Genomic DNA, 11374 nt, shown 5'->3' on the forward strand with positions numbered 1-11374 from the left:
AGGAGATAACTGGCTCTATGGATGAGGGGAAAGCAGTGGATGTGTTATTCCTTGACTTTAGCAAAGCTTTTGATACGGTCTCCCACAGTATTCTTGTCAGCAAGTTAAAGAAGTATGGGCTGGATGAATGGACTATAAGGTGGATAGAAAGCTGGCTAGTTCGTTGGGCTCAATGGGTAGTGATCAATGGCTCCATGTCTAGTTGGTAGCCAGTTTCAAGCGGAGTGTCCCAAGGGTCGATCCTGGGGCCGGTTTTGTTCCATATCTTCATTAATGATCTGGAGGATGGCATGGACTGCACTTTCAGCAACTTTGCAGATGACACTAAACTGGGAGGAGCGGTAGATATGCTGGAGGGTAGGGATAGGATACAGAGAGACCTAGACAAATAAGAGGATTGGGCCAAAAGAAACCAGATGAGGTACAAGAAGGAAAAGTGCAGAGTCCTGCACTCAGGACGGAAGAATTGCATTCAGTGTTACAGACTAGGGACCGAATGGCTAGGCAGCAGTTCTGCAGAAAAGGACCTAGGGGTTACAGTGGACGAGAAGCTGGATATGAGTCAACAGTGTGCCCTTGTTGCCAAGAAGGCTAACGGCATTTTGGGCTGTAAAAGTAGGGGCATTGCCAGCAGATCGAGGGACGTGATCATTCCCCTCTATTCAACATTGGTGAGGCCTCATCTGGAGTACTGTGTCCAGTTTTGGGCCCCACACTACAGAAAGGATGTGGAAAAATTGGAAAGAGACCAGTGGAGGGCAACAAAAATTATTAGTGAGCTGGAGCACATGACTTATGAGGAGAGGTTGAAGTAAGTGGGTTTATTTTGTCTGCAGAAGAGAAGAGTGAGGGGAGATTTGATAGAAGCCTTCCCCCCAACTGAAGAGAAGTCCAAAGAGAATGGAGCTCGGCTGTTCTCAGTGGTGGCAGATGACAGAACAAGGAGCAATGGTCTCAAGTTGCAGTGTGGCAGGTCTAGGTTGGATATTAGGAAACACTATTTCACTAGGAGGGTGGTGAAACACTGGAATGGGTTCCCTAGGGAGGTGGTGGATTCTCCATCCTTAGAGGTTTTTAAGGTCCAGATTGACAAAGCCCTGGCTGGAATGATTTAATTGGAGTTGGTCTTACTTTGAGCAGGGGATTGGACTGGATAGCCTCCTGATGTCATTATTCTATTATTCTATGATTTGATGATCACCTGTTCAGTTCTTTCCCTCTGAAGCACCTGGAATTGGCCACTGTTGAAAGATAGGATACTGGGAGAGATGGACCATTGGTGTTACCCACTATGGCCATTCTGATGTTCTTATCTAGATTGCAGATATATCGCCCCCTGCTGTAATCTATTAGTCCCATCTCCTTCCTAGAGCTGAGCTAGAACCCCGGAGTCCTCATGGGGCCTCTCTCTCTGCTGAGTTAATAACAAAGTAAGAATATACATTCACATTTTAAAACTCACCAGTGTTCCCTAAGTAACTTGATGTAAGATGTAAGAAAATGTTAGTGCCAAAGCTGAGTTGGTCTAATATTTTATTTTTCTTTCTTTTAGACAGGAATTAGATAAATTGTTCTTGTAGCTAATTGCTAATTTATCAGCCAAAAAACTAGCATTTTCAGATGCCTAATTAAGTAGAGACCCCCTCGAGACTGTCACTCGATGCACTGGGGTACCACTGATGATAAGCCTCCTGCCAGAATGGGCGCCCCTCCACTCTTGTCTTGCTGAGCCAGACACTCCAGTCAGCTTCAGCACAGACCTAGATGTTGGACCACGCCCCCCTGCAGTTCTCAGTAACTGAGATTCACTCAGCCCAGGGGCTTCTCAATTAACAGGGACTTTCCCAGTGTCCAGTGTTCAGCCTTTCAGAGAGCCTGAACCCCAAATAAATCTATTTTACTTTGTATAAACTTTAAATAGGGTAAATTCATAAAATGTCCGCCCTCTATGTCACTGATAGAGAGATATGACTTACTCTGGGCTTATTAATAAACAAAAGTGATTCTATTAGTATAAAAATTAGGATTTATCTGGTTTCAAGTAATAACAGACAGAACAACGTAATTCACAAAGCAAAATAAAACAAAACAGGCAAGTCTAAGCCGAATACATTAAGAAACTGAATACGTTTCTTTCACAGACTAGTCTCTTTCCTAGACTGGGCCCGATCCTTTCCCCTGGTACAGCCCTTGTTAGTTCCAGCAGACATCTCAGGCAGTAAGCAGAGGTTTCCTCATCACTGGCACCCCCTTTGTCCTGCTCCACCCTCTTTTGTAGCTTTGGCTCAAGGTGGGAGTCTTTTGTCGGTGCTTGGCCCAAACCCCTCCTGAATGGAAAAGTACAAGATTTAAGATGGATTTCAGTGTCAGGTGACATGGTCACATGTCCCTGTGAGACCCCATTCTTCATTGCCCATGCGCTGGCCGACAGGTACACAGGAGGGCTTACAGGTAAACGAGCCATTTACAACTCGTTGTTTCTGAAGCAGCCTCAATGGTCTCCACTTGATCTGACTACATTAGTTGTACAAGTTTAGACCTTATATTTCTAACTTCAGATATAAGAATGATACCTGCATACGAATAGGAAAATCAAATTCAGCACATTATAACTTTTCCAATGATATGGTACAAGAGACCTTTCGCATAAAGCACATTCCAGCCATGTCATTTTCAGATTCATAAGCCTATTTCATAAAGCATATGAATTGGAACGTCACTGTAATTGTTAGGATATAGATATTCAGGCCTGTCTGCAAAGGCCTAGACTTTAAGAATTTAGGTGCTTATCACTTAGCTAGTTACAGAGATATAAAAGAAAGAATCAAAATCACAGTCTGTGGAATGACCTTCTCTTACTGTGACAGGCTAAGGCCTTCAGCTAAGCAGCAGAGGCAGCCATAAGCTGGGAAGTGTATGGTCACATCCTCACATCGCAAACCAGTCACATTGAAATAAGGTGCTATTGGGCTGTTAGGAAGATGATCCTGTCCTGATAGTACCCATCACCTCCAGAGAAAGGGAAGAGGCTAGAAGATGTAAAAGAAAACTTAGTTTGGTAGCATCCTGTCTGGCAAGAACTCACTTATCAATAGACAGAGCTGGAAAACCCTTCTGTCTGTACAGGTGTAGTTGTGAAATCCTCACTTCTGTATTGTTTTGTATGTTTATTTGCATGGTCTCTGTCTGGTTCTGTAATTGTTTCTGTCTGCTGTATAATTAATTTTGTTGGGTGTAAACCAATGAAAGTGGTGGAATATAATTGGTTAAATAACCATGTTACAGTATGTTAGGATTGGTTAGTTAAATTTCAGTAAAATGGTTGGTTAAGGTCTAGCTAAGCAGAACTCAGGTTTTACTATATAGTCTGCAGTCAGTCAGGAAGTCACGGGTTGGGGGGGAATGGGAACAGGGACTGGGGATGGGGGAATTGGGATCATGTTTTGCTAAAGGGGGAATGGGAACAGGGGATGGGAACAGGAACAGGGACACAGGCCAGGCTCTGTGGTGTCAGAGCTGGGAAGGGGACACTAAAGAAGGAAACTGGAATCCTGCTTGCTGGAAGTTCACCCCAATAAACATTGAATTGTTTGCGCCTTTGGACTTCAGGTGTTGTTGCTCTCTGTTCACGCGAGAAGGACCAGGGAAGTGGGGGGTGAAGGAATAAGCCCTGTAACAGTAATGAACTATAATTTTTAAACATACACAGATAAAGAGAGCTGCCAATTCCTCTCGGCCTCAGCACAGAGCCCAAGAGATCTCATCTCCCTTTGGGAAGGTCCCATAATTGCTGTTTACTCCTAAAGCTGGATGAATAACACAGAAGTGTAGACATGGAAGAAGAGACATTACCTAGAGTGTCTCCAGTCTCCAGCCTCTTTGCATCCAGATGCTGTTTCTCCCCTAGAGGCTGAGCAAACTCCAGTGGGATTGCACAGAGCTGTATTATAATGATGCACACCCCTGTGCCAGCTCTTGTCATGAAATGTTGCTGCAGATGCTGAGTAGAGGTGTGGGACACGGCTACCTGAGGGGGATTCCCAGGGAAGACGCTTCCATCTCAGGATTCACAGGTACCATCTCCTGCTGCAGAGCTCACCTGCTCGACAAACCCAGTGCGACGTGGGCGCGATGGGACAGAGAGTAAGACTGTGCTCCTTTCCTCTCTGCGCAGCCATTACATTTTCTTTTATCAGTGTTAACTGTTCAGACTTTCAGTGCAACTGAATGTCCCCTTGTTCGTGCGTGGTGAGACAGAGTCAATATAAATACTTGATCTAGTTTCTTTATCAATAGATTCATAGGGTTCATTTTCAGAAGGCACCAGGAGATCATCCTGTATTACCTCCTGTATAATACTGGGTGTTACATTTCACCCAGTGTCCCCTGTATTGAGGCCAAAGACTTGTGTTTATCGAAGACCTGGTCTACGGTACAATTTCACATACATAGTTTTTTTATCTGAATGTTTTCCCCGACTACATCAAATGCCTCAGAGACATCGAAGTCTATTGTACATGTGCAGTTCTCTTGGTCAACCAAACGTGTACAGCCATTAAAGGATGAAAACTTATTTGGCAAGACCTATTTCCGACTTTTTCTTAACTAATCCCATGCCAGATTTTCCATTATTTCCTAATCTTGTTTTTAAAAAAACTTTCCCTTTAATTTTTAATAGTTGATGTTTCTGGCTTTCGTAACTCTCAGGTTCTACTGTAGATGCTGCTTAACATCCTCCTTGACTGCTAATGGACTGGAAAGTATTCCATCACCTCATTTGAGATGAGTTCTCCACTTTCTGACTGTGGAATTGTGGCTTGTTAGCTATGTAATAAGCTCTTCTTAAAGAACTCCCAATTTTCATTCTCATTTTTCTTAATATTTTTTTCCTCCCATTCGGTGTTGTGGATAATTTGTCATTTTTGAGGAATTGTACGGGGAGACTTTGGCAAACCAGTAAAGTGACTGAAACCACTATGGCTTATTGTTAAAGACAGCCTAGTCAGCAAGCTGTTAAAAGGCAGGAGGGGAGGGGGATTTAGGGTGACCAAGCTTGACCAAGGCAGGAGGGGAGGGGGATTTAGGGTGCCACCGAAAGGGCAGCTTGACCCCGCATCCTCCCTGATAAGAATTGTGTTAAATTTGCTGATACATGCGTTTGAAAAGAGCAGGATATACCCTCAGGAATGTCTATTGGGATCTCAAGGCTGCAGGCTCTGGAAAGACCCACACCTGGTTAATCAATAATTAGAATGAACCTCTTGCTGAATCATTAAAACTGCTTACTTAACAAGGTTTCTTTAATTACTAAAGTATAAATAAGGGGAAAAAGCTTGAGATAGGTGGGACTCGTTTCAGGACTGGCCTTTCCCTCTGGATGCATCTTGTGTTCCCCAGCGGCAGATAGGCTGCCACTGTATCACTCGAAAACCACACTCTGGTAATTATCAAGGATTGGGGGTGTTTTACTAACTTGTTGCGGACGTGTGTAAGTGCTTGGGTAAAGTTTGCTTTAAGTGAAAGCACTCTTGTGTTGTCCTGTTTGTGCCAGCCATCAATCGGTCGGACGGCCGTGTCTCCCCTGATTTATTTCCTGACACCTCCTCGCACAGAGTAAAGTTACCAAGAGCTTTGGTTTGAAGAACCCCAGGTAACAGAATTAGCCCTTTTGAAGCACTAAGTGTCTATAGAAATTACTGGCTGGGAACTGTTCTCTGTTTGTCCATTGGAATGTAATCAGTTCCATTCTTTATTTTCCTCTACTCTATCATATGCCCCCTTCTTTGTGGCTTCTTTAATCTAAACAGTACCTGACATTTCAGTCTATCGGCATATGGCAGCCTCCCCAATTCTCACAGCCTGTTTTAGAACATAAGAACGGCCGTACCAGGTCAGACCAAAGGTCCATCTAGCCCAGTATCTGTCTACTGACAGTGGCCAATGCCAGGTGCCCCAGAGGGAGTGAACCTAACAGGCAATGATCAAGTGATCTCTCTCCTGCCATCCATCTCCATCCTCTGCTGAACAGAGGCTAGGGACACCATTCTTACCCATCCTGGCTAATAAGCCATTTATGGACTTAGGCACCATGAATTTATCCAGTCCCCTTTTAAACATTGTTATAGTCCTAGCCTTCACAACCTCCTCAAGTAAGGAGCTCCACAAGTTGACTGCACTCTGTGAAGAAGAACTTCCTTTTTTTTGTTTTAAACCTGCTGCCTATTAAACAGAACATAACATAAGGTCATAAAAATGGCCGTACTGGGTCAGATCAAAGGTCCATCTAGCCCAGTATCTGTGTACTGACAGTGGCCAATGCCAGGTACCCCAGAGAGAGTGAACCTAACAGGCAATGATCAAGTGATCACTCTCCTGACATCCATCTCCATCCTCTGACAAACAGAGGCTAGGGACACCATTCCTAACATCCTGTTTCATTTTTTGACCGCCTCTGCACACTGCGTGGACATCTTCAGAGAACTATCCACGATGACTCCAAGATCTTTTTTCTGACTAGTTGTAGCTAAATTCGCCCCCATCATATTGTATGTATAGTTGGGGTTATTTTTTCCAATGTGCATTACTTTACATTGATCCACATTAAATTTCATTTGCCATTTTCTTGCCCAATTACTTAGTTTTGTGAGATCTTTTTGAAGATCTTCACAGTCTACTTTGGTCTTAACTATCTTGAGCAGTTTAGTATCATCTGCAAACTTTGCCACGTCACTGTTTACCCCTTTCTCCAGATCATTTATGAATACATTGAATAGGATTGGTCCTAGGACTGACCCTTGGGGAACACCACTAGTTACCCCTCTCCACTAGTTACCCCTCAACTAGGAACACCACAAGTTACCCCTCATACCCCTCTGAGAATTTACCATTAATTCCTACCCTTTGTTTCCTGTCTTTTAACCTGTTCTCAATTCATGAAAGGACCTTCCCTTTTATCCCATGACAGCTTAATTTACGTAAGAGCCTTTGGTGAGGGACCTTGTCAAAGGCTTTCTGGAAATCTAAGTATACTATGTCCACTGGATCCCCCTTGTCCACGTTTGTTGACCCCTTCAAAGAACGCTAATAGATGAGTAAGACACAATTTCCCTTTACAGAAACCATGTTGACTATTGCTAAACAGTTTATGTAGAAGCAGCAAAGAGTCCTGTGGCACCTTATAGACTAACAGACGTTTTGCAGCATGAGCTTTCGTGGGTGAATACCCACTTCTTCAGATGCATCTGAAGAAGTGGGTATTCACCCACGAAAGCTCATGCTGCAAAACGTCTGTTAGTCTATAAGGTGCCACAGGACTCTTTGCTTGCTTCTACAGAACCAGACTAACACGGCTTCCCCGCTGATACTAAACAGTTTATGTTTTTCTATGTGTCCGACAATTTTATTCTTAACTATTGTTTCGATTAATTTGCCCGGTACCGACATTAGACTTACCGGTTTGTAATTGCCAGGATGACCTCTAGAGCCCTTTTTAAATATTGGTGTTACATTAGCTAACTTCCAGTCATTGGGTACCGAAGCCGATTTAAAGGACAGGTTATAAATCTTAGTTAATAGTTCCGAAACTTCACATTTGAGTTCTTTCAGAACTCTTGGATGAATGCCATCTGGTCCCGGTGACTTGTTAATGTTGAGTTTATCAATTAATTCAAAAACCTCCTCTAGTGACACTTTAATCTGTGACAGTTCCTCAGATTTGTCACCTACAAAAGCCGGCTCAGGTTTGGGAATCTCCCTAACATCCTCAGCCGTGAAGACTGAAGCAAAGAATCTATTTAGTTTCTCTGCAATGACTATATCGTCTTTAAGCGCTCCTTTTGTATCTTGATCATCAAGGGGCTCCACTGGTTGTTTAGCAGGCTTCCTGCTTCTGATGTACTTCAAAAACATTTTGTTATTACCTTTGGAGTTTTTGGCTAGCCGTTCTTCAAACTCCTCTTTGGCTTTTCTTATTATACTCTTGCACTTAAGTTGGCAGTGTTTATGCTTCTTTCTATTTGCCGAACTAGGATTTGACTTCCAATTTTGAAAGGAAGTCTTTTTATCTCCCACTGCTTCTTTTACATGGTTGTTAAGCAAAGGTGGCTTTTTTTTAGTTCTTTTACTGTGTTTCTTAATTTGGGGTATACATTGAAGTTGGGCCTCTTTTATGGTGTCTTTAAAAAGGGACCATGCAACTTTCAGGGATTTCACTTTAGTCACTGTACCTTTTAACTTCTGTTTAACTAACCCCCTCATTTTTGCATAGTTTCCCCTTTGGAAATTAAATGCCACAGTGTTGGGCTGTTGAGATGTTCTTCCCACCACAGGGATGTTGAATGCTATTGTATTATGGTCACTATTTCCAAGCGGTCCTGCTATAGTTACCTCTTGGACCAGCTCCTGCGCTCCACTGAGGATTAAATCTAGAGTTGCCTCTCCCCTTGTGGGTTCCCTTACCAGTTGCTCCATGAAGCAGTCATTTAAAGTATCGAGACATTTCATCTCTGCATTTCGTCCTCAAGTGAAATGTTCCTAGTCAATATGGGGATAATTGAATTCCCCCACTATTATTGGGTTCTTAATTTTGATAGCCTCTCTAATTTCCCTTAGCATTTCATCATCACTATTGATGGTCGATAATAGATCCCTAATGTTATATTTTTATTAGAGCATGACATTTCTATCCATAGAGATTCTATGGAACATGTGGATTCACTTAAGATTTTTACTTCATTTGAATCTACATTTTCTTTCCAGGGCCGCCCAGAGGATTCCAGGGGCCTGGGGTCTTCGGTGGCGGGGGCCCCTGCTTTGGCAGTAATTTGGCAGTGGGGGGTCCTTCTGCTCCAGGACCCGCCGCCGAAGTGCCCCGAAGACCCGCAGCGGGAGCCTCCCATCGCCGAATTACCGCTGAAGCGGGACCCGCCGCTGAAGTGCAGCCCGGTCTTCGGTGGTAATTCGGTGGTGGGGGGTCCCTGCCGCAGGTGTTCGGGTCCCTTCGGTAGTGGGTCCTGGAACGGAAGGACACCCCGCCGCCGAATTACCCGCCGAAGACCAGGCTACACTTCGTCGGCGGGTCCCGCTTCGGCGGTAATTCGGTGGCGAGGGGTTCTTCTGCCCCGGAGCGGAAGGACCCCCTGCCACCGAAGACCCAGAGAGGAAGAAGCTCCGGGGACCCAGGCCCTGTGAGAGTTTTCTGCGACCTCTGGAGCAAGTGAAGGACTCCGCTCCAGGGGCCCCGAAAAACTCTCCTGGGGGCCTCTGCGGGGCCTGGGGCAAATTGCCCCACTTGCCCCACCCTCTGGGCTGCCCTGTTTCTTTCACATATAGTGCCACTCCCTCCCCCTGCACAACCTGTTGTGTCCTTGTGATATATTTTGTACCCCAGAATGATTGTGTCCCATCAATTGTCCCCTCTCCACCAGGTTTCTGTGATGCCTATTATATCAATATCCTCCTTTATCACAACGCACTCTAGTTCACCCATCTTATTATTTAGACTTCTAGCATTCGTGTACAAGCACTTTAAAAACTTGTCCCTGTTTATTTGTCTTCCCTTTTCTGATGTGCCAGATTCTTTTTTATGTGACTGTTTATCATCTGATCCGGCCCTTACATTATATTCTTCTGTCTTCTGCTCCTGACTATAACCTGGAGATTCTCTATCATCAGACTCTCCCCTAAGAGAAGTCTGTGTCCGATCCACATGCTCCTCTGCAGCTCCTCTACAGAAATCTACGTTCCATCTGCTGTCCAGAGCAGGTTGATATCTCCCCATTCCTTAGGCATCTGAATGTTTTCTTAGTTTTGGCCACTACTGTGAATGTGCAGGTGTGTCCATGGAACAGCTATCGATGACACCCAGGTCTTTTCCCTCAGGTGGTTCTACTTGGAATGTTTCCCCTTGATACATGGATTGGCAAAGCTTTGGGGGGGGGGAATGGGGGCTTGTTCTTTTTTTACACTTTCAGATTTGGAAAATGAAAATGTGTGTGAAGAGGAACCAATCTGCTTGAACCATGAGAAAAGTATCCAGTAGTGCATGTAGTGGCTTATATTAACTTTGTCTCTCCATCCAGGCTGTTGTACTGCAACCTGGGCCCTGGGAATGCCTCAGAGTTGAACACCTTCACCCCTACACCATGTCAGATTGCAACAAAACCAACTTCACAAACCCCTCCACCTTCATCCTGCTGGGCATTCCTGGCCTGGAGGCAGCCCATATCTGGATCTCCATCCCCTTCTGCATAATGTACGCCATAGCTGTCATGGGGAACTTCACCATCCTCTTCATTGTGAAGATGGAGCTGAGCCTCCATGGGCCCATGTACTATTTCCTCTGCATGCTGGCCATCACCGACCTGGTCCTGTCTACGTCCACCGTGCCCAAAACACTGAGCATCTTCTGGTTCAATTCCAGGGAGATCGATTTCAGTGCCTGCCTCACCCAGATGTACTTCATTCATTGCTTCTTAGTGATGGAGTCTGGGATCTTCGTGGCTATGGCTTTTGATCGCTACGTGGCCATCTGCGACCCCCTGAGACATTCCACCATCCTGGCAAACCCTGTGGTTGCCAAAATTGGCCTGGCCGTGGTGCTGCGTGGCGTCATGCTTGTACTGCCCTATCCCTTCCTGGCGAGGCAGTGGCCATATTACAGAACCTATATCATCCCCCACACATATTGTGAGCACATAGCTGTGGTGAAGCTGGCCTGTGCCGACACCCGTGTCAGTAGTTATTACGGCCTTTTTATGGTATTCTGTGTGAGGGGTCTGGATATGATTTTTATTGCTGTGTCCTATATCCAGATCCTCAGGGCCATCTTCAGTCTCCCCACAAAGGACGCCCGGCTCAAGGCTTTGGGGACCTGCAGCTCCCACCTCTGTGCCATCTTAGCCTTTTACATCCCAGTTATCTTCTCCTCCCTCACACACCGGTTTGGCCACAATGTGCCTCTGCATTTCCATGTTCTCATTGCCAATGTGTACCTCCTGGTGCCCCCCATGCTGCACCCCATCATCTACGGGATGAGGACCAAACAGATCCGGGGCAGGCTGCTCTGGCTCTTTACTCATAAAGGGACCTAAAGTTTTCTCCTGGTGCTCTGGCTCTCACACCGAGCTCCGTGCAGAGCTGGCAGGTGACATGGTGCTGGGCCCCCTTCCCTCAATCACTGACCAGGCAGCCAGAGAGATATTAGACCCTTTCCTGACCTTACTGTGCTGTGTCAGTGTGAGAAACTGGGTAATCGGTCAGTGTAGGACTCACTGGTTTGCCACCCTTCTAGTTACTGATAACTGGACCTCTGAGAATATAAGAACATAAGAACGGCCATACTGGGCCGGACCAAGGATCCATCTAGACTAGTGTC

The 11374-nt window shown here is 45.2% G+C and overlaps 1 protein-coding gene across 1 annotated transcript; it reads left to right on the plus strand.

Moving 5' to 3' along the window:
- Positions 1-10142: 10142 nt before the first annotated feature.
- LOC120391286 (olfactory receptor 52M1-like) lies at positions 10143-11090 on the plus strand. Its single transcript, XM_039514786.1, has one exon. The coding sequence runs from the start codon at positions 10143-10145 to the stop codon at positions 11088-11090; it is 948 nt and encodes a 315-aa protein (XP_039370720.1).
- Positions 11091-11374: the final 284 nt, after the last annotated feature.

This window comes from Mauremys reevesii, linkage group 1 (genome assembly GCF_016161935.1).
Source record: "Mauremys reevesii isolate NIE-2019 linkage group 1, ASM1616193v1, whole genome shotgun sequence".
Classification (NCBI taxonomy): Eukaryota; Metazoa; Chordata; order Testudines; family Geoemydidae; genus Mauremys; species Mauremys reevesii.